The 24,406-nt window shown below is 41.9% G+C and overlaps 2 protein-coding genes and 1 pseudogene across 12 annotated transcripts in view; 1 reads left to right on the top strand and 2 right to left on the bottom strand.

Moving 5' to 3' along the window:
• The window catches only part of LOC102128900 (uncharacterized), a 200,982-nt gene that overhangs the window by 142,905 nt on the left and 33,671 nt on the right, over window positions 1–24,406 (bottom strand). The gene's annotated exons all lie outside the window — the stretch shown is intronic.
• LOC102128527 (uncharacterized) overlaps window positions 1–24,406 on the bottom strand; it is an 83,007-nt gene that overhangs the window by 24,911 nt on the left and 33,690 nt on the right. For 6 of the 11 annotated variants that reach the window (XR_012428431.1, XR_012428432.1, XM_045379796.2 and 3 more), the window contains 2 exons: window positions 1,845–1,971; window positions 850–910 (listed from right to left, as the gene is read on the bottom strand). The exons of 1 other annotated variant lie outside the window; for it this stretch is intronic. Coding sequence is in view for 7 of the 10 variants with exons in the window: in XM_045379796.2 (XP_045235731.2) it covers window positions 850–910; window positions 1,845–1,971 (188 nt within the window). In the remaining 3 variants the exon portion in view is untranslated. Of the gene's footprint in view, window positions 1–849; window positions 911–1,844; window positions 1,972–22,058; window positions 22,081–24,406 lie in introns of all 11 variants that reach the window. 4 more of the 11 variants (XM_074026016.1, XM_074026014.1, XM_015440766.4 and 1 more) reach the window with 3 other exon arrangements.
• On the top strand, window positions 14,540–16,530 carry LOC102126849 (small ribosomal subunit protein uS5 pseudogene; annotated as a pseudogene).

Below are 24,406 nucleotides of genomic sequence, written 5' to 3' on the forward strand. Positions count from 1 at the left end.
TATATTTATCAACAGGTATTAGATTTACATTTTTAATGTTATCAGGCAAGCTATAAGCTTCATGCCCTGCTTGAATGTGAATGGACTGAATGTTGTGCAAGATAACTCAATCCCAGCTATTTTCAAGATGATGATATGCACATGGGGATTCTTTTTTTTGAGACGGAGACTCCCTGTCACCAGGCTGGAGTGCAGTTGGCACTATCTTGGCTCACTGCAACCTCCGCCTCCCGGGTTCAAGTGATTCTCCTGCCTCAGCCTCCCAAGTAGCTGGGACTACAGGCATGTGCCACCACACCCAGATAATTTTTGTGTATTTTTAGTAGAGACGGGGTTTCACCATGTTGGCCAGGTTGGTCTTGATCTCCTGACCTCGTGATCCACCTGCCTCGGCCTCCCAAAGTGCTGGGATTACAGGCATAAGCCACTACTCCCGGCCTTTCGTTTTTTGTTTTTTGTTTTTTTTTTAAGACAGGGTCTTGCTCTGTCACTTACATTAGAGTGCACCAGTGCCATCACAGATCACTGCAGCCTCCAACTCCCAAGCCCAAGTGATCCTCCTGTCTCAGCCTCCCAAAGTGCTGGGATTGAGGGCATGAGTTACCATACCCAGCTTCTTATGGGAAATCTTAATATTGTTTCCATGGGAACTACTTTGCAAACACTGAATAGCTATGTCACATTTAATAATATATTTATGTCACATTTAATAATACATTTTTATAGAGAAATTTTTCTAAGAATAAATTTAAGCTGGGCTTGTTCATAATCTTTGCTTCTTTTAAAAAGTGCTTGTCATTCTCAGAAACATTACAGGGACATCACCTGTCTCTTATAAGTACAAATTACCTTGGATTTCTCCTGAGATTTTGGTACTGATCATCAATGTTCTGGTTTTCCCATTTCATTCCTAAAAGAGAGATCCAGAAAATTCACTATAAATTATTACAAAATGACACAAAAACTGTTAAGATTTTATGTACACTGCAATCATGCATGATTCATTCATTGAACTATAGTTGACTCCTGAACAACACAGGTTTGAACTGCACAAGTCCATTTATATATAAATGTTCTTCAGTCTCTGCTACCGCTGAGACAGCAAGACAAAACCCTCTTCTTACTTAGCCTACTCAATGTGAAGATGAGGATGAAAACCTTCATGATGATCCACTTCAACTTAATGCAGAGTAAATATAGTTTTATTCTTCCTTGAGATATTTTATTAACAATTACTTTCTCTAGGCCAGGAATGGTGGCTCACACCTGTAATCCCAGCACTTTGGGAGGCCAAGATGGGCGGATCATGAGGTCAGGAGATCGAGACCATCCTGGCTAACATGGTGAAACCCCGTCTCTACTAAAAATACAAAAAATTAGCCGGGCGTCGTGAGTGGCGCCTATAGTCCCAGCTACTGGGGAGGCTGAGGCAGGAGAATGGCATGAACCGGGGAGGCGGAGCTTGCAGTGAGCCAAGATTGTGCCACTGCACTCCAGTCTAGGTGACAGGGCAAGATGCCATCTCAAAAAACAAAAAAGAAAAAAAAATTTACTTTCTCTAACTTACTTTATTCTGAGAATACAGTATGCAATACATGTGACATATCTGTGCTCGTCACTTGTTTGTATGACTGATAAGGCTGCCAGTCAAAATAGGCTAAGCTGTGGCAGACAAAAGATTATATGAGGACATACAACTGGTTGGGGCCTGGCACTTCTTAACCCTGTGTTGTTCAAGGGTGAACTGTATCCCTTTTCCGTATTTCAAATCACTGAACAGCACTGATGACCGCAAAAAACAAACGTCTCTAATTGACTAAATGAAGACATGATGTCATCCATACCTACACAGTTCAGGTTCCTAATGGTTTCCCGCATCACATCTCTGTAGAGATTCTTCTGTGATGGACCCAGCAAAGCCCACTCCTCATGGGTGAAGTTCACAGCCACATCCTCAAAGGCCACTGAGTCCTGAAACATCCCATATGTCCAGAAAAGGAAGGTTGAAACTCACAGTACTGAGAACCTATACTCACTTCATAAACTTCCCATGATGCTGTGGTTTCCAAGCATTTATTCAATGACATGGTAAATCCACTCTTATTCTGTGTCTACACTCACTGTCTGATGCTGGAATTGTGCTTGCTAAAATAACAGTTGAACAGGAACATGTCTCTTATTGGTGAATTATGCAAATGAATCTTATTGCCTGGATTACTCCTAATGTCTGTTTCTACAGTGGGCCTGTAGTTCTTGTCGTGACAAAGTCCTACGACCTACTGTGCAAAAGAGAGTTACAATTAGCAGTCCTGAGACTGCATATCCTTACAACTGCTTGTTCAAAATGTTGAACCTTTCATGGGGTCTAGACAATGTATTTAGGGGAGGGTCCCATGAGCATAACTAACAACAGGGGTGGAGTGTGGCTAAACTATTTGTGTAAAAATTATGGTTCTGCTTAACTCCTAACTTCCCTCTGAGAGTTTGAAATTGTATTACATCCTCAGCAGAGGAAGCGTACCCAATCAGCCACTGCTATGTTTGACTGTTTTCCCCTCCAAAATGCATGCTGAAACTGAATCTCCAATGTGGCAGTACTGAAAGGTAGTGCTTTAAGAGGTAAGTGGGTTTTGAGGGTTTGGAACACATGGATGGATTAATCCACTCACGTATGAATGGCTTAATTAATAAATGGGTTATCACAGATGAGGTTCTGGTGTCCTTACGACAAGAGGAAGATACTTCAGCTAGACACTCAGCCCCCTCACCATGTAATGCCCTGTGCCACCCAGGGACTCTACAGAGTCCCCATCAGCAAGAAGGTTCCCACAAGATGCCCACTTTGACCTTACTTGGTCTTCCCAGCTTCCAGAACTGCAAAACATAAATATCATTTCTTACAGATTACCCCAGTTCTGGTATCCTGTTATAAGTAACAAAAAAAACAGTCTTATAGACTAAGACAGACACAAAGAAACACTCTAGGCACTGGGTCCCTAATGAGCAACTCTGGTAGGTGATATTTCATATGTTTTTTGTTGTTGTTGTTTCATTTTTTTTCTATTTCTTACTTGGGGGATTTAGCCTATCCTATGTGATTACATGGAGAGAATATTTTGGAAGCTGGTGACTAGTTCCCTGTAGATAAAATGCAGTTAAGTATAACAAAAGACTAATAAAAGAGATTTTACCAACTAAACAGAAAAATTTTAAACTTTTTATTGGGTAATGTCAAAGGAGAAAGAAAAGAAGGGGACAGGCTACAAATGTTCTTAAACAGAGTTCAGTGTCAGCTTTCATGAATATCGATTATATTCCATAAACAGCAGACATTTAATAATAACATTACATAAACCATTTTTATAGAAGTCATAAATGTCTAAAAATACTTTTTAAAAAAACCCTTCTCATCAAGAAAGTAGACAGCTATACAAAAACAGAGGATTTAAAACTATAATTTTCCACATCCCATCCTATTGACAGTGAGAAAAAGATACATAAACAGGAAAGTAAAAAATGATAGGAAAGCTTTGTATTGTTTTTTCCTTTGGCCCCATCTCTGCCCACCTCATTGCCAGTCTTGAAGATAGCAGTCAGAGTTCCCATGGTAGAACTCTAATCACCACAGAGAGTACAGATCATATTTTATTTCCAAATTATTGCCTTTCTATTTTTTATTCAGTCTGGGGACTATCCAAAGGTCTGAAACAAGACTCTCTTTTCTATTTCATCTACAATGCAATCCAATCAGAGTCAAACTGGGCAGGAACTACTTTAAAATGTTGCAAAATACACAAAAAGCATACAACCACCTGGGACAGACTAAGACATACATTAGAAGGCCAGATGTGATGGCTCTCACCTGTAATCCCAGCACTTTCGGAGGCCAAGGTGTTGGGAACAGGCCCCCAAATCTGGACATAAACAGGCCCCCAAAACTGGCCATAAACAAAATCTCTGCAGCACTGTGACATACTCATGATAGCTATGATGCCCATGTTGAAGGTTGTTGGTTTACCAGAATGAGGGCAAGGAGCACCTGGCCCACCCAGGGCAGAAAACCACTTAAGGTGTTCCTGAACCACAAACAATAGCATGAGCAATGTGTGCCTTAAGGACATGTTCCTGCTGCAGATAACTAGCCACAGCCCATCCCTTTGTTTCCCGTAAGGAAGGCTGTTAATCTATAATCTATAGAAACAATGCTTATCACTGGCTTATTGTCAATAAATATGTGGGTAAAACTCTGTTCGTGGCTCTCAGCTCTGAAGGGCTGCCAGGCCCCTGATTTCCCATTCCACACTGTATATTTCTGTGTGTGTGTCTTTAATTCCTCTAGTGCTGCTGGGTTAGAGTCTCCACGACCGAGCTGGTCTCGGCAAGTGATGCCCATACGTGGGGCTTGAACCCAGGTCAAAGGGTCAACAAAGCGATGGTTGGAGAATGTGTAACTAAGCTTGAGGACACCCGAGTACTCTTAAGCAATCCCCATGGTGAGTAAGAAGGGAAGCTCAGAAGCATCAGGGTAACAATGGGACAAGTGTGAGCTCTGGTTTGTTCCACCTTGGAACCTTTCCACACTGATGATGAGGAGGAATGAGAGTATGATGAAGTAACAGAAGAGGTGACAGAGCAAGTTTGTTTGCCAGCTAAAGCTAAAGTGGCAAAGGAAGAAGAGGTTCATTCCTACCCTTCTGCACCCCCTCATTATTTTGAAGAAAAACAGTGGCCTGACCCTCCAGATCTTTCTTTTTTTTTGAGGACACTGGGCGAAAAGTAGTTGCCCCAGTGACTGTTCAGGCAGCACCTTGAGCAACCACTCTCAGTTCTATTCAGGCAGGAATTCAGCAAGCCAGATGAAAGGGTGATATAGAGGCTTGGCAGTTCCCTGTTAAAGCTACTTTGTTGGCACAAGCCACAGAAGGACTGAAAGTGGGTAAAGGAAATACTCCATTTCCTGGAGCTTGTTTTAACTGTGGGAAGAATGATCATACTAAAAAAGAACGTAGAAAAAAATCAGTGAGTCAGTCCACCAGTTGAGAGAAGAAAGAAAACTGCTGAGCCTGCAATATGTCCAAAATGCAGAAAAGGAAAACACTGGGCTAATCAGTGTCACTCTAAGTTTGATAAAGATGGGAACCCGATTTCGGGAAACTTCATGAGGGGCCCGTCCAGGGTCCTGTTCCAAACTGCTCAAGTTAACATAGTTGGAGTTGGTAAGCCCCTGAAGTATATCAGAGTAGTTATATTTTGCATTGTGAAGGGCCCTATGGACCACCTGGGACTACTCAACCAATTATAACTTCTGTACCTATAAATTTATGGGGAAGAGATTTATTACAACAATGGGGAGCACAAGTTCTAATTCCAGAGTAACTATACAGCCCTCAAAGTCAACATATGATGCATGAAATGGGGTATGTCCCTGGTATGGGACTAGGAAAAAATTTGCAAGGTTTGAAGGAACTGCTTCAAGGGAAAGACAAAGTTCCTGCCAAGATTTAGGATATCATTTTTGATGGCGGCCATTGTTAAGCCTCCAGAACCTATACCTTTAAAATGGATAACAGATAAGCCAATTGGGATAGAACAATAGCCGCTAAGTAAAGAGAAACCGGAGGCTTTAGAGGACCTAGTTACTGAACAATTAGAAAAAGGACACATAGCTCCAACATTTTCCCCTTGGAATTCTCCAGTTTTCGTAATCAAGAAAAAAATCAGGTAAACGGAGAATGTTAACTGACTTAAGAGCCATTAATTCAGTTATACAACCTATGGGGACATTGCAGCCAGGACTGCCTTCTCCTGATATGATTCCAAAAAATTGGACTTTAATAGATAGATTTAAAAGACTGTTTCTTTACTATCCCCTTAGCTGAGCAAGACTGTGAACAGTTTGCATTTACAATTCCTGCAGTAAACAACCTGCAGCCTGCTAAGAATTTTAATTGGAAAGTGTTGCCATAAGGCATGTTAAACAGTCCAACAATTTGCCAGAAGTATGTTGGGTGAGCAATTAAACCTACTCGTAAAAAAATTTCAGTGTTACATTATTCATTACATGGATGATATACTTTGTGCTGCCCCCACATGAGAAATACTACTCCAATGTTATGATCACTTGCAAAATTCGATTTCTCTATGCTGGTTTAATTATAGCTCCTGACAAATTCAGACTACTACTCCTTACTCCTACTTGGGGACCTTAGTAAATGACACTAAAATAGTGCCACAAAAAGTAACCATACGTAGGGATCAATTGAAAACATTAAATGACTTTCAAAAATTACTAGGGGACCTTAATTGGACATGACCTACTCTAGGCATTCCTACTTAGGCCATGAGTAATCTATTTTCTATCCGAAGAGGAGATATCCTAGTCTCACTAGCCCTTGACAATTAACAAGGGAGGCTGAGGCAGAGTTACAGCTAATTGAGAAGCAAGTGCATAAGACTCAAATAAATAGAATAGATCCAGAGAAGACTCTAGATTTGCTAAGTTTTTCAACTTAGCATTCACCTACTGGTGTTATTGTTCAAGAGCAAGATCTTGTAGAGTGGCTTTTCCTTCCACATACTAATTCGTGGAATCTGACTCCTTATTTGGATCAAATCACTACTATGATAGGAAATGGGAGAACTCAGATTGTTAAATTACATGGATATGATCCTGGAAAAATTATTATCCCTCTCACGAAGGCACAAATACAGCAAGCTTTTGTAAATAGTCTCATTTGGCAAACCCATTTAGCTGACTTTGTGGGTATTCTCGATAATCATTTTCCTAAAACAAAACTGTTTCCGCTTTTAAAATTAACTAATTGAATTCTCCACAAAATAACTAAATTTAAACCAACTGAAGGTGCTGAGAATGTTTTTACAGATGGGTCTAGTGATGGTAAAGCTTCTTATTCCGGCTCGAAATGTAGTTTTCAGATGCTGTATACTTCAGCTCAAAAAGCCAAGCTTGTAGCTGTAATTTAGGTATTGACTGCTTTTAATATGCCTATTAATGTGATTTCTGATTTTTCATATGTGGTTCATTCTATACAGTTAGTTGAAAATGCTCAGTTACGATTTTATACAGATGAACAACTGATGACTTTATTTAGCCAACTGCAAACAGCAGTTCGGAGTAGAATGCACCCTTTTTACATTACTCATATTAGGGCTCATATACCTCTTTCAGGGCCTTTAACTGAAGGGAAACAAATGGCTGATCGCCTAGTTGCTACTGCAATATCTAATGCTAGACACTTTCACAATTTAACCCATGTTAATGCCTTTGGTCTCAAACATAGATACAGCATTACCTGGAAAGAAGCTAAAGCTATTATCCAGCGATGCCTAGCTTGCCAAGTGGTGCATTCCTCATCTTTTACAGGAGGAGTTAATCCTTGAGGATTGAAACATAATTCTCTTTGGCAAATGGACGTCATACATGTTCCCTTGTTTGGGAGACTAACTCATGTGCATGTATGTGTAGATACCTTTTCTCACTTTGTCTGGGCTACATGCCAATCAGGGAAGTCTTCTGCCTGTGTTAAATGCCACCTTTTGCAGTGTTTTTCAGTGATGGGCATTCCAGCTTCTATTAAAACAGATAATGCCCCAGGCTATACTAACCAAGCTCTAGCTATATTTTTCTCCATATGGAATATTAAACACATTACTGGCATCCCAAATAATTCTCAAGGATGAGCCATAGTGGAAAGAATGAATCTCTCCCTGAAGCAGTTGCAAAAGCAAAAAGGGGGAAACAGGGACTACAGGACACCCCATATGCAATTGAATCTAGCATTATTGACTTTAAATTTTTTTAACCTGCCTAAAGGCCAGATGCTATCAGCAGCTGAACAGCATCTATAGAAACCAGCTGCAAAGACAGAAGCAGAACAACTGGCTTGTTGGAGAGATCTGATAACAAAAAGTTGGGAAATAGATAAAATAATAACTTGCGGTAGAGGTTATGCTTGTATTTCTCCAGGACTGAATCAACAGCCGATTTGGACACCATCAAGACACTTGAAACCTTATCATGAGCCAGATGCTGAAGAAGAGATTCTGGGAGGAACCCAAGAACCCCCCAGTTGCAGCCATGTCGAGATTGACGCTGAGGAGAACCCCAACTGTCACGAGCAACACCCATCAAACACAGCCACTTACCTGGGGACAGATCAAGAAGCTGTCCACAGATGGCAAAAAACACCTGAGAAAAGCAGGACAACCAGTCACAATGAGTAATTTAATGATAGCTGTGATAGCAGTGATCACCAGTGCCATGAGTATTCCTTGAACAAGGGCTGACAGAACAATTATACTTATTGGGCATATTTATCAATCTTGGATGGCAATAATGCCTGGATGTAATCACTCTATGACACAGTTACACATGCTTTCTGGTCTCAGTATTTACCATAATAAATCTGCTCCTATAATTGAGGCATACCACCCTCAAAAACCTATTTGTAAACAGAATTGAACCTGGCCAGAAATAATAAACGTACTTGTTTGGGAAGATTGCATTGCAAAACAGGCAAAGGTGCTGCACAACAATTCCTATGGAATCATTATTGATTGGTCCCCTAAGGGGATGTTTAGCTTGAATTGCACCTCTCAGTCTGCATGCCACAGCCACACTATGTTCAGCTGGTCTGAACAAAATGGTCAGATGGTAGAAATGGTAAGAAATATGGCAAGAGTTCCTATTATCTGGAAACATGGTGGTATAGTGGCACCTCAACCTCAAATAATATGGCCCACTGTAGGAGCTAAACATAAGGATTTGTGGAAACTATTAATGGCTCTTAATAAGACCAAAATGTGGGAAAGAATAAAAAAGCATCTAGAAGGACACTCTACAAACTTGTCTTTGGATATTGCAAAATTAAAAAACAACTATTTAAAGCATCCCAGGCACACCTGACCTTAGTGCCAGGAACTGGAGTGCTTGAAGTAGCTGCAGACAGATTAGCAGCTATTAACCCATTAAAATGGATAGAAACACTTGGAGTCTCCGTGATTTCAATGATGACTGTGCTTTTAATTTGTGTTGTTTGTCTTTGTATATTTTGCAGATGCAGGTCCTGACTCCTATGAGAAGTAGCTCACCGTGATAAAGCTGCCTTTGCTTTTATCGTCTTGCAAAAACAAAAAGGGGGAAATGTTGGGAACAGGCCCCCAAATCGGCCTTAAACAGGCCCCCAAAACTGGCCATAAACAAAGTCTCTGCAGCACTGTGACATGCTCGTGATGGCTATGACGCCAACACTGAAGGTTGTTGGTTTACTGGAATAAGGGCAAGGAACACCTGGCCCACCCAGGGCAGAAAATCGCTTAAGGCATTCCTGAACCACAAACAATAGCATGAGCAATGTGTGCCTTAAGGACATGTTCCTGTTGCAGATAACTAGCCAGAGCCTATCCCTTTGTTTCCTGTAAGGAAAGCTTTTAGTTAATCTATAATCTATAGAAACAATGCTTATCAATGGCTTATTGTCAATAAATATGTGGGTAAAAACTCAATTCGTGGCTCTCAGCTCTGAAGGCTGTCAGTCCCCTCATTTCCCACTCCACACTCTGTATTTCTGTGTGTGTGTCTTTAATTCCTCTAGTGCTGCTGGGTTAGGGTCTCCATGACCGAGCTGCTCTTAGCACCAAGCGGGTAGGATTGCTTAAATGCAGGGAGTTTAAGACTAGCCTGGGCAACATAGGGAGACCTCATCTCTGCAAAAAATAAACAAAATTAGCTGGGTATGGTGGCACATGCCTGTAGTCCCAGCTACTCAGGAGGCTAAAGTAGGAGGATTGCTTGAGCCTGGGAGGTTGAGGCTGCAGTGAGCCAAGATTGTGCCACTGTACTCCAGTCTGAGTGAAAGAGTGACACTGTCCCAAGGAAAAAAAAAAAATGTATTAGACCATCTAAGTCCCAGGAAAAAAGGCTAGAGTATAATTTTTCTTTACAAATAAACATATTCAAAAGCACCCAGATATACTGGGTAATGGAGAAAGCCCCATGCAGGCACAGGAAACAACATATTTTCATAAAAGACAGGTGGGGATCCTCTTTTTCAGCTCTGGCTAACATCCAGATTTAGTTAAACAGAAACAGAAGGCTAAAGTAGTAAATGCTCTGGCTAAGTGCTCAAAGAATACCCCAGCAGAGAGCTATCCATGAGGACTGGAAGAGGTCAGGTTTTCATTTGTTTCATCTTTTTTACTTTTAGCTTCTAACATTCAGGAAATCTCTGTCAGAACACTGGATGAATAGAAGAAAAAGAACAGAGACTTCAGTGTCTATACCCAGTAGGAAATACACTCTCTGCAAACATTATTTGAAAATGTTACTAAACAAATGAATAGGCCAGGTGCAGTGGCTCAAGCCTGTAATCCCAGAACTTTGGGAGGCTGAGGCAGGAGGATCACTTGAGGCCAGGAGTTTCAGACCAGGCTGGGCAACATAGTGAGACTCTGTCTCCATTTTAAAAAAGAAAAAGAAATGAATAATTTCAGCTTTCAAGCAAGAATACCAAACAATTAAGGGGAAACAATCTGATTTCCAGAGTTACCCAATTATAACATTCAAATATCTCCTTTTCAATACCAAAAAAAAAAAAAAAAAAAAAAAAAAAAGAGAGAGAGAGAAATAAATAAAACAGAGAAACACGAAAATATGGCTTATTAATAGAAACAATTTGAGATAAATCATCTCTGAGAAATCTCAAACACTAGATTTACTGAATAAAAACTGTAAAGCAACTGTCTTAAATACATTCAACTTGGTAAAGACAATGATAAAGAACTAAGAGAAAAACCAGAAAATTGATGTAGGGATAAAATAATACCAAAATATATTAAAAATTGAGCCATACAGAATTTCCGCAACTGCAAGATACAACTTAAATGAAAATATCAGATGTGAGCAACCAGTGGGGAAAAAAAAACTAAAATGAAGACAAAACAATTGGAATTACCTGGTCTGAGGAAAAAAAAAAAAACAAGAAGGGGAATGAAATGGAAGGAATGTGTGACTGGTATACCTGCCTTGCCAGTAATGTTAAAAGAAGTTCATCAGAGAGAAAAAAATGATATGGGTTAGAAATTCAGATTTTGTGTGTGTGTGTGTATGTGTGTGTGTACACACACATATATATGAAGAGTGTTAGGAAATAACTAAATGAAGGCACAAAAAATTATTTACTCTTCTCATACCCATCTGATCTAATAGATATAGGTTTGTTCAAAATAATAATATCAAATTAGCTGGGTGTGGTGGTGCACACCTATAATCCCAGCTACTTGGGAGGCTGAGGCAGGAGAATTGCTTGAACCCAAGAGGTGGAGGTTGCAGTGAGCTGCGAGCGCACCATTGCACTCCAGCCTGGGCAACAGAGTGAGACTCCATCTCAAAAGAAAATAATAATAATAATATCAACAATGTATTCAGTGGTTTATAGCTCCCAGTTGAACTAATGAATGACAGTAATGTTAAATGTGATGGGAGGAAGAACAGTCTATCACACTTTGGAACTGTCTATTATACCAGCACTATTCCTGAAGCCAGTATAGTGTTACTTGACATTGAAGGTCCATTAGTTGTGGTCTATTAGTGAATTCCCCACAAACTCTGGGGAATTCACTAATAGAATCTAAGAAAAAGTAGACTATATAGATAAATAATACAGAAAATGAAATCACATAGAATGCTCAGCTAAAAGGAAAAAGGGTAGAAAAAGAGAAGTTAAAAAAAAAAGAGAACAACAAATAGAAAACAGTAATATATATGTTTATCTGAATCCAGTTATGTCAACTGCCACTTAAATGTGTATTATCTATATTCACCAGTAAAAAAGAGAGACTGGCAGAGTGAAATAAAAAACAAGGCCCCAAACTGTATTTTTAAAAAGCATTTTAAACAGAAAGACACAGATACATTAAATATACAGGTATGAAGAAATACATGCCATACTAGCCCTGATCAAGAGAAATTAGAAGAGCTATATTACATTCAGACAAATCAGATTTTAGATTTTTAAAAACTACAAGGGTTAGAGAGATTTCATAATGATAAAGAAGTCAATCCTATACGACATAATAATCCTTAACATCTATGCCCATAAAACAGAGCATCAAAATATATAATGCAAAAACGTATAAAACCGCAAGGCAAAATACACAAACCTAGGATTATAGTTGGGGGAAAACAACTAAAAACAACTCACCTCTATCAATAATTGACAGATCAGCTCTGCAGAAAATCACGAATGATACAGCTGAATTCAACAGCACTATCAATCAACCGGGTTTAATTGAAACATATTTATAGAATCATTCATTCAACAACAGCATACACATTCTTCTCAAGCCTTGGTGAAATATTCACCAAGATGAACAATATTATCAGCCATAAAACACACTTGAATAAATTTTTTTAAAGTATGTGATCAAATCATATTAGAATTAATGTAAAAATTAGTAACAGAAGCATAGTTGAAAAACCTCAACAAAGTGGAGATTGAAGCCACAAACTTCTCAACTACACAAACTTCAAAGAGAATTGTCAAGCAAAATGTAAATATTGCAATGTTGAAAAAGAGTATATCTTAGCAAAATCTTTGGAATGGAGTAAAGGCAGTGCTTTGAGGGAAATTTAAAGAATTGAGTGCATTTCCTAGAAAGTAAAGGTTTAAAATCAATACCCTAACCTTCCATTTTAGGAAACTAGAGAAAAATGACAAGATTAATGTAAATCAAACAGATGAAAGTAACAATGGGAAGAGATATAACGAAATAGCAATGAAGAAATCAGTAGAAAACACCAACAAACCAACAGATGGTTCTTTGGAAACATCATTAAAATTCATAAGCCCATAGCCAAGTTAACTCAGAAAAAAAAAGGAGCCATCACTACTAATCCCATGGACAGTAAAAGGACCATAAAGGACTATTAGGAACAACTAAGTACCCACATATTTGATAAAATTACATGGAGTGGACCTTGAAAGACACTACCAAAACTCACAAAAGGAGACCTAAGTAATATGAATAGGCCTGTATCTATTGAAGATATTAATAAAAAATAAATGTCCCAGAAAAAACAAGCAAACAGGTCAGAATTTCACTGAATTCTGGCAAGCATTTATGGAAGAAATGATACCAATTCTCTACAATCTCTTCCAGAAAAGAGAAGCAGAGGAAACACTTTCTATTCCATTTTATAAGGGCAATATTGCCCTAATACCAAAACTAGACAGATATTACAGACATAGCTCCACCATGTGAGGACATAAGGGTTAGACTGCCATCTTCAAACCAGGTAGCAGGCCCTTTCCAGAGGCCTCATCTGCTTGATATTGGACTTCCAGCCTCTACATCTTTGAGAAATGAATGTTTGTTGTCTAAGGCATGCAGTTTATGGCAATCTGGTATAGCAGTCCTAAGTGACTAAGAGAGGTAGACTCTTTCTCTACCACACATTAGGCTTTGAAGTCTACAGGAATGAGGTCACTGGTCTCATATACAAGCACTAAGCCCTCTGCCAAGATAAAGAATTGATAACCTATAGGTCACATTTGGCAGGTTTCCAAATCAGCCCACTTGGAGAAGTCATCTTCTTCTTCTTCTTCTTCTTTTTTTTTTTTTTTTTTGAGACGGAGTCTTGCTCTGTCACCCAGGCTGAAGTGCAAAAGCATGATCTCGGCTCACTGCTACTTCCGCCTCCCAGGTTCAAATTATTCTCCTGCCTCAGCCTACCGAGCAGCTGGGATTACAGGCGTCCGCCACCATGCCCGGCTAATTTTTCTATTTTTTAGTAGAGACGGGGTTTCACCATATTGGTCAGGCTGGTCTTGAACTTCTGACCTCAGGTGATCCGCCCACCTCGGCCTCCCAAAGCGTTGGGATTACAGGCATGAGACACCGCGCCTGGCGAGAAGTCTTCTAATTAAATGGCTTACATCCTGTCTGTGAGTAAAGGATCTTATCATGAGTCCCTCAAATCTTATTGTGAGTTCTCCAAACTGTTGATATGATTAACGTGATCTATTAACATCAAAAAAGACACTGATTTATTTCTGAATCATGTTTTGCTGATTGTCTTCCACTTAGACCATTTTAGCCTGTCAGCTGTCATCTATAGGCAATGATCGTAACGTCAATATTGTACCCTTCAAGGAAAAGGATAATTCTGGTATGAGTAGTCCCCCAGTTTCTCCTAAACTTTCTCATAAAGGCATCCAACTTGTAATCAATTTTGGAACACATCCAAATTTGCTGGTGTGTCTTCTCAAGTTGATCCTCAAATTTGGTTTATAATAAACTTTATCAAATTATATCTGCCTCAATGGCCTTATTTTTGGTAAACAAATGTATCCCATGAAAGGGACAACGTAACCATCCACAACCAAATCCCTGGAGGTACACCAGAGCAGAGATAAACTTTATAACCAGTTTCAAGAGACAGACCTAAAGATTAAATTAGACGAACATACAACACCTATGAAAGACAAAAACACACTTTTGAAAATTACAGAAATTTTTTTTTCTTTTTTTTTTTTTTGAGACAGAGTCTCACACTGTCACCCACCCAGGCTTGAGTGTAGTGGCGTGATCTCGGCTCTCTGCAAGCTCCGCCTCCCAGGTTCATGCCATTCTCCTGCCTCAGCCTCCCAAGTAGCTGGGACTATAGGCACCCACCATCACGCCCGGCTAATTCTTTGGTATTTTTTAGTAGAGACAGGGTTTCACCGTGTTAGCCAGGACGGTCTCGATCTCCTGACCTCGTGATCCGCCCTCCTTGGCCTCCCAAAGTGCTGGGATTACAGGCGTGAGCCAACGTGCCTGGCCAGAAAAATGTTTTTCTTATTTAATAAGAGTCTTCTTATATAAGAAAATAAAGTAGCTTCCAAAGGAGAAGTCTGGCAAATTGAACTCTAATTACATTAAGAAGAGGCAGGCATAGTGACCCACATCTATAATCCCAGTACTGTGGGAGGCCAAGGCAAGAGGATCTCAAGGCCAGGAATTTGAGACCAGCCAGGCAACATGGCAGACCCTCTCTCTACACAAAATTTAAAAATTAGCCAAGTGTGGTGGCACATGCCTATGGTCTCAGCTACTTGGGAGCCCAGGAGTTTGAGGCTGCAGTGAGCTGATTGTGCCACTGCAATCCAGCCTGGGTGACAGAGCTGGAAATTATATAAAAAAATAAAAAATTTAGGAAGAATTCATCTAAATAAAATAAATATAAAAAATAAACCACCATCTGAAAGGAAATATTACCAACCCCTCCATGTAAAAAAGGATTTGTGTATAAAGTATGCCCAAAACAAAGAGAGAAACAAAGCAAACATTTGCATTTACTATGCAAATGAATTAAATGACTGAGAATTATTTCACAGATGAAAGTCCACAACATGAATGCTAATCCAGTAAAAACACAATATATAATCATATGGAGATAATACATAATCACATGGAGATAACATAAAGATAAATATTAAAAGGTATAGCTTCTACTCTGAGAAAAAACCAGATGGCTGATGACGCAGGTGCAGCGCGGGGGCCCAGAGGCCCTGGGGGCCCTGGGATGGGGAACCGTGGTGGCCTCCGCGGAGATTTCAGCAGTGGCATCTGGGGCCGGGGCCACAGAGCTCGCAGAGGCAAGGCCGAGGATAAGGAGTGGATGCCCGTTACTAAGCTGGGCTGCCTGGTCAAGGACATGAAGATCTAGTCCCTGGAGGAGATGTATCTCTTCTCCTGGCCCATCAAGGAATGTGAGATCATTGACTTTTTCCTGGGGGCCTCTCTCAAGGATGAGATTTTGATTACACCAGTGCAGAAGGAGACCCATGCCAGCCAGCGCACCAGGTTCAAGGTGTTTGTTGCCATCGGGGACTACAATGGCCATGTCGGTATCAGAGTTAAGTGCTCCAAGGAGGCGGCCACTGCCATCCGCGGGGCCATCATCCTGGCCAAGCTCTCCATTGTCCCCATGCGCAGAGGCTACTGGGGGAACAAGATCGGCGAGCCCCACACCGTCCCTTGCAAGGTGACAGGCCACTGTGGCTCTGTGCTGGTGCGCCTCATTCCTGCACCCAGGGGCACTGGCATCGTCTCAGCACCTGTGCCCAAGAAGCTGCTCATGATGGCTGGTATCAGTGACTGCCACATCTCAGCCCGGGGCTGCACTGCCACCCTGGGCAACTTTGCCAAGGCCGCCTTTGATGCCATCTCTAAGACCTACAGCTACCTGACTCCCGACCTCTGAAAGGAGACTGTATTCGCCAAGTCTCCCTATCAGGAATTCACTGACCACCTCATTAAGACCCACACCAGAGTCCCTGTGCAGAGGACCCAGGCTCCAGCTGTGGCTACAACATAGGGTTTTTATAGAAGAAAAATAAAGTGAATTAAGCCCGGGGAAAAAAAAAAAAAAAAAAGTATAAACAGACATGCATACATAGTCAGAAAACTTTTTTTTTTGAGACAGATTTTCACTCTTGTTGCTCAGGCTGGAGTGGAATGGCGTGATCTCGGCTCACTGCAAGCTCCGCCTCCGGGGTCCAAGCAATTCTCCTGCCTCAGCCTTCCGAGTAGCTGGGATTACAGGCACCCGCCACCACATCCGGATAATATTTTGTGCTTTTAGTAGAAATGGGGTTTTGCCACGTTGGCCAGGCTAATCTCGAACTCCTGACCTCAGGTGATCCACCCACCAAGGTCTCCCAAAGTGCTGGGATAACAAGCGTGAGCCACAGCACCCGGTCTGGTCAGACAGTTAATCCACACATGCTATTATGATGTCCTAATAAACTGAAGTTTGTCTATAATCCATAACCCAGCAATGTTCCCCCCACATGTTAAAAAACTCATGAACTGTTAGAGTGTAGAGACAAAAACAACATTATCAACAACATCAAAAAATTAACTTAAAAGTCAAGTCCTGGTTGGGCACGGTGGCTCACGCCTGTAATCCCAGCACTTTGGGAGGCTGAGGCAGGCGGATCACCTGAGGTCAGGAGTTCGAGACCAGCCTCACCAACATGGAGAAACCCCATCTCTACTAAAAATACAAAATTAGCCGGGCATGGTGGCACATGCCTGTAATCCCAGGTACTAGGGAGGCTGAGGCAGGAGAATCGCTTGAATCTAGAAGGTGGAGGTTGCGGTGAGCCGAGATCGCACCATTGCACTCCAGCCTGGGCAACAAGAGCAAAACTCTTTCTCAAACAAAAGTCAAGTCCTACGAGCACTGCAATGTGTGAGTAAACTGCATGACTATAGCCTCAGGTAACAGCATGTGTCAAACAGATGGAGGCAAATAAAGAACACAAAAATCTTTTCAGCACAATTTTCCTGTTTTCCCCCCGTCTGTTCATCCTTTCTTGCTGTCTTTGAATCAAATCAGTATTCCCTAGTGTCCCAATTTAGTTACTAATTATATTTACATTTTAGTTATATCTTTTTGCATTATATTTTAACAGGTGGCTCTGATGAACTAGTTTTCATACTTTATGTGCATGAGAATCATCTGAAGAGCTTGTTAAAAAACAGATCACTGGAGGCCGGGCGCAGTGGCTTACGCCTGTAATCCCAGCACTTTGGGAGGCAGGTGGATCACGAAGTCAGGAGTTCGAGACCAGCATGGCCAAGATGGTGAAACCCTGTCTCTACCAAAAATACAAAAATTAGCCAGGTGTTGTGGTAGGCACCTGTAATCCCAACTGCTTGGGAGACTGAGGCAGAGAATTGCTTAAACCCAGGAGGCAGAGGTTGCAGTGAGCCGAGATCATGCCACTGCACTCCAGCCTGGGTGAAAGAGCTCAAAAAATACAAAAGAAAAAAAAAAAACCCGACCTGGCAAGACCAGCCTGGCCAACACGGTGAAACCCATCTCTACTAAAAATACAAAAATCAGCCGGGCATGGTGGCGCACACCTGTAGTCCCAGCTACTCAGGAGGCTGAGGCAGAGGTTGCAGTGAGCCAAGATCGCGCCATTGCACTCCAGCCTGGGCAACAGAGTAAGACTGTCTCAAAAAGAAAAAAAAAAAAAAAAAATTCATTGGGCCTAGTTCCAAGAATTACTAATTCAGAAGTTTTGGGTAGTACCCTAAAATGTGCATTCCATATATACACACACACACATATATGCATATGTATAATATATGTATACATACATATATGTATAAATTAGATATATATATTCATGGAGTACAGGTGCAATTTTACTATATTGATATATTGCCTTGTAAAGTCAGGCATTTCAGTGCATCCATCCCTGGAGCAATCTCCATTATCCACCAAATAACCTCCCTCATCCCCATGAGTCTTCACTTGTCCACATATATACACATTCTTTTTTTTTGAGAATGAATCTCACTCTATCGCCTGGGCTGGAGTATAGTGACATGATCTGGGCTCACTACAGCCTCTGGCTCCCGGGTTCAAGCGATTCTCCTGCCTCAGCCTCCCAAGTAGATGGGACTACAGGTGCCCGCCACCACACCCGGCTACTTTTTTGTATTTTTAGTAGAGACGAGGTTTCACCATGTTAGCAAAGATGGTCTCGATCTCCTGACCTCGTGACCCACCTGCCTTGGCCTCCCAAAGTGGTGGGATTACAAGTGTGAGCCATTGTGCCTGGCCCTACACACATTCTTTAATTACCACTTATAAATGAGAACAGGCAGTATTTGTCTTTCTGTGTCTGAGTTGTTTCACTTAAGATCATGGCCTCCCATTCCATCCATATTGTTGCAAAAGACACAATTTCATTCTTTTTAATGTCTAAATAGTATTCCACTGTGTGAACAATATATCACATTTTCATTATTTAATCTTCTGTTGATGGACACTTAGGCTGATTTTATAAGTTTGCTATTGTGAATAGTCTGCAATAAACATGAGTGCAGGGAACTTTTTGATATAATGATTTCCACTCCTTTGGGTAGATGCCTTGTAGTAGGATTGCCTTTTCAGCATTATATGGATGGCATATTAATGGTAGTATTAACTAACTAGAAACTGAAGAAGCAAAACGATGCTTATGGGTGAATACATACTGAACCTATAATAAATAACAATGACAAATTCAGAGTTATGGTTCTAATCCATGGCGTCTTTTATCTAACATTACTTCTGACAACAAATATGTAGCATTTGCTGAACACGAGCCGATTCTCCAACAAAAACTGGTGTTCAATAATTCAATGCTGACACCATCTAACATTTCCACAGACCCCACAAATTGAGGGCTCAGTTCCACAACAGGGACCCTACTGTAGAGGCCAAATGCAAGCCCTAGGGACCACCCTTTTAACCAAATGTGTATAAAACCAACAACTCTACTATCAGATTTAATAATTTGCTACAAGAAGTTGAAGAACTCAGTTAAACAAGTTGCTTAAGGTTATCAGTTTGTTATAAAGTGTATGTCAAGAATACCTAAATGCAAGAGACTTATGTGAGCCCTCAAAGACATTTTAATGTGTGCAATTTCTACTCTGATTAAAAAAACTCACTGAATATACAACCAAGCAGCTGATAATGTTCAATTTTACATAAGCCCCGTAATCCTGGATAAGCCCTGTAACCCTGGTAATAAGCATGATTTAAGAGGCCAGGCACAGTGGCTCACACCTATAATCCCGGCACTTTGGGATGCTGAGGTAGGCAGATCATGAGGTCAGAAGTTCGAGACCAGCCTGGCCAACATGATGAAGCCCCATCTCTACTAAAAACAGAAAAATTAGCCAGCCATGGTCACATGCACCTGTAATCCCAGCTACTCAGGAGGCTGAGGCAGGAGAATAGCTTGAACATAGGAGGTGGAGGCTGCAGGAAGGCAGAGGTTGCAGTGAGCCAAGATCACGCCATTGTACTCCAGCCTGGGCCAAAGAGTGAGATTCCGTCTCAAAAAAAAAAAAAAAAAAAAAAAATATATATATGAAATCACCTCAAACTACCTGACCCCCACTACCATGCCCAGTTCTTTCTGTTCTGGACAAGCAGCCCAGTGCAGAGAAACATCCTTCGCTGACATCAGTTCTGGCTCCTACCTTTTTAACCTGTAACAAGGCCCTCCAAATTCCCATTCTTTGTCTTATAAATAAATAGCTGAATAGTTTTTGCCTCTACTGATTACTCTGAACAAAATGCTTCCAAAGGAAACTTGCAACCAGGCCTGATGGCTCACGTCTCTAATTCCAGAACTTTGGAAGGCTGAAGTGGGTGGATCGCTTGAGCCCAGGAGTTCAAGACCAGCCTGGGCAACATGGTGAAACCCTGTCTCTGCAAAAAATACAAAAAAATTAGCTGGGCATGGGGGTGCATACCTGTAGTCTCAGGTACCCAGAAGGCTGAGATGGGACAATCACCTCAGCCTGGGGAGGTCAAGGCTGCAGTGAGCTGTGATGGCACCACTGCACTCCAGTCTGAGCAAGAGTGAAATCGTGTCTCAAAAAAAAAAAAAGAAGAAAAGAAAAGAAAAGAAAAGAAAGGAAATTACTTAAGTTTCGCTCTTTCTTCTAGGCCACTGATTTTTGACACACCCTCAGCCTGAGCCAAAACACAACCCCTCTTTCATGACTCATCCTATGAACAGGCTTAAGTCAGGGTAAAACACTCTGTGATCTAGAATCTGATTTTCACCCTCCATCCTGCCGTCTCCATCTCATTTCCTTTGTAATGTTGGTTGCTCTTCACCTTGAAAGCAACTTTCCACCCAAGCTTTAAGATGCTTTCAGATCTTATACTTAGTGCTCTTCCCCTTATGTAGTGCTCTTTTAGAATAAACTCATTTCTTAGCTAAATTCAGATTTATCTTACCTGAAGACTGTCTAGTGACAGCCCTACAACAATAACAAATACAACCTCAGACATGGCATCACCCCAATTGCCTCTGCCTGTAGATCCCCAGATTTCCAGTGCTCTGTAGCTTCTCTTAGTATAAAAGCCTCCTTGGCTGGGCACGCTGGCTCACGCCTGTAATCCCAGCACTTTGGGAGGCCAAGGCGGGCAGATCACCTGAGGTCAGGAGTTCGAGACCAGCCTGACCAACATGGAGAAATCTCGTCTCTACTAAAAATACAAAATCAGCTGGCCATGGTGGCACATTCCTGTAATCCCAGCTACTCAGGAGGCTGAGGCAGGAGAATTGCTTGAAATTGGGAGGCGGAGGTTGTGGTGAGCCGAGATCACGCCACTGCACTCCAGCCTGGGCAACAAGAGCGAAACTCCATCTCAAAAAAAAAAAAAAAAAAAAAAAAAGGCTCCTCCCAGGCCAGGCACAGTGGCTCATGCCTGTAATCCCAGCACTTTGGGAGGCCAAGGCCAGCAGATCACAAGAGGTCAGGAGTTTGAGACCAGCCTGACCAACATGGTGAAACCCCGTCTCTACTAAAAATACAAAAATTAGCTGGCCATGGTGGCACACACCAGTAATCCCAGCTACTCAGGAGGCTGAGGCAGGAGAATCACTTGAACCCGGGAGGCGAAGGTTGCAGTGAGCCGAGATCATAGCATTGCACTACAGCCTGGGAGACAGAGCAAGACTCCGTCTCAAAAAAGAAAAAAAAAAAAAAAAGGCTCCTCCTATTGCTGGAGTGATCAGGCTAGGACACCTGCAGGGGACGCTCCCCAGGAAGAACCAACTAAACTGGGCACACAGTGTCTCTTTGCAGGCTGAAAATTGGCCTCCACTTGGAGTCACTGGCCTCAAGCCTCTCTACCCTAGTCAAGGCTATTTGCTTACCCTTCCATGCCTTACAAGGATTTAAAAAATAAAACAAACAAAACCCCACATGTGATGAATCTATCAAAATCACTCAAATTCAGTGTTTATATGAGGGAAGGAAATTGTAAGTCACTTCTATTTTATTTTATAGCTCAACAAGAAAAGCACAAGTATCCATCTCAGATAATAAACATCAGTTACTACTTCCATAATGATGAAGCCTTTAGTAAACAAATGATATTTAAGTTCTTTAGCTATTGCAAAGTCCCACAGAATGTTGCATTAATCTGCCAAGTCCAGATAACAGGAACAGACCAGACTTACCCACTGTCCCAAGTTCTCCAGCCTAAAAAGAAAAGAAACTAAAGTTTTGGTAAAGCTTTATAATTCAATCAGATACCTACCACACATTCTTGTGAAAATATATTCATTTTTTCTGCAGCCAAAATGGAAGAGTTTTTCCCAAATTTTTCCCTTGGTAGTATTTCCACTGCTAGGCCCTGAAATTCCATTTGAAATCATCCAACAAAAGACCTAATAAACCTATTACATGGTCTCTGGGGTAATAAAAGTAAATAAAAGTTTTTAAAAAATGCTCCAGCCTGGGTGACATGGTGAAACCCCGTCTCCACCAAAAACACAAAAATTAGCCAAGTATGGTGGCGCACGCCTGTAGTCCCAGCTACTTGGGAGGCTGAGGTGGGAGGATCACTTGAGCCCTGGTGGCAGAGGTTGCAGTGAGCTGAGATCCTACCATGGCACTCCTGGGTAACAGAGCGAGACCTTGTTTCAAAAAAAAAAGAAAAAGACCGGACGCAGTGGCTCACACCTGTAATCCCAGTACTTTTGGAGGCTGAGGCGGGCGGACGACCTGAGGTCAGGAGTTCAAGACCAGCCTGGCCAACATGATGAAACCCCATCTCTACTAAAAACACAAAAATTAGCCAGGCGTGGTGATGCGTTCCTGTAATCCCAGCTATTCGGGAGGCTGAGGAAGAATTGCTTGAACCCACGAGGCAGAGGTTGCAGTGAACCGAGATTGTGCCATTGCACTCCAGCCTGGGCAACATAGTAGAACTCCATCTCAAAAAAAAAAAAAAAAAGAAAGAAAGAAAAGAAAAAAAGTTTTTAAAAAATGGAATAGGGCCTGGGTCCAGTGGCTCATGCCTGTAATCCTAGCACTTTGGGAGGCCAAGGCAGGAGATCACTTGAGCCCAGGACTTCGAGACCAGCCTGGCAACAGGAGGAAACCCCATCACTACAAAAGACACGAAAATTAGTAGGGCATGGTGGCGTACTCCCAGTTACTCCAGAGGCTGAGCCCAGGCAGTCTAGGCTGCCTAAGCTGCAGTGAGCCATGATGGTACCACCACACTCCAGCCTGGGCGACAGAGGGAGACCCTGTCTCAATTAAAAAAAAAAAAAAAAAGGAATAGAAAACTACATATATAGAATTTTTTTTCTGAATTTCAACTCTTCCTGGCCTCTTTAGAAATACTTTATCTTCTCTATCAATCTCTAATGATAGGATGCACTTTATAATTAATAAAAAATTAAATTTGAGGCCGGGCGCGGTGCCTCAAGCCTGTAATCCCAGCACTTTGGGAGGCCGAGACGGGCGGATCACGAGGTCAGGAGATCGAGACCATCCTGGCTAACACGATGAAACCCCGTCTCTACTAAATAAAATACAAAAAAAACTAGCTGGGCGAGGTGGCGGGCGCCTGTAGTCCCAGCTACTCGGGAGGCTTGAGGCAGGAGAATGGCGTAAACCTGGGAGGCGGAGCTTGCAGTGAGCTGAGATCTGGCCACTGCACTCCAGCCTGGGCGACAGAGTGAGACTCCGTCTCAAAAAAAAATTAAATTTGAAATAATTGAACAAATCTTTTCAGGTTAACTAACCCAGGGTGGGGCAGAACTGACTGGACAAGTCTGACTCAACTGTCAGGTCAGGTCGTTCTATCACCTGGCACATCCCCCAGCCCCAAGGTGCTCACTGAAGTGCTCAGCAACCACACTCCTAGTATACACTGCCTTATGTCTTTTTCAGGCTCTTGCGAAACCTCATTGGGTGGGTTTTCCAGTTTTTAGATACAGTTTTCTAGTTTGACAGTCAGAGAGAGTCCAAAAGGCAGAAATCATTTGTCTTGTCCCCTGAATAACACTATCCAATTTGCCATGTGTCACCAAGGAATGGAAACAGGCTTGGAGAAAAAAATGTCAATGTCCCAGGGGTTAGTTTTTTTTTTTTTTTTTGAGACGGAGTCTCGCTCCGTCGCCCAGGCTGGAGTGCAGTGGCCAGATCTCAGCTCACTGCAAGCTCCACCTCCCGGGTTTATGCCATTCTCCTGCCTCAGCCTCCCGAGTAGCTGGGACCACAGACGCCTGCCATGCCGCGCGGCTAGTTTTTTGTATTTTTTAGTAGAGACGAGGTTTCACCGTGTTAACCAGGATGGTCTCGATCTCCTGACCTCGTGATCCGCCCGTCTCGGCCTCCCAAAGTGCTGGGATTACAGGCTTGAGCCACCGCGCCCGGCCTTTTTTCTTTTTTAAAGACAGAGTTTCGCTCTTGTCACCCAGGCTGGAGTGCAAGGGCATGATTTCGGCTCACTGCAACCTCTGCCTCCCGGGTTCAAGTGATTCCCCTGCCTCAGCCTCCCATGTAGCTGGGA

Source organism: Macaca fascicularis, chromosome 19, assembly GCF_037993035.2.
Source record: "Macaca fascicularis isolate 582-1 chromosome 19, T2T-MFA8v1.1".
NCBI classification, from domain to species: domain Eukaryota; kingdom Metazoa; phylum Chordata; class Mammalia; order Primates; family Cercopithecidae; genus Macaca; species Macaca fascicularis.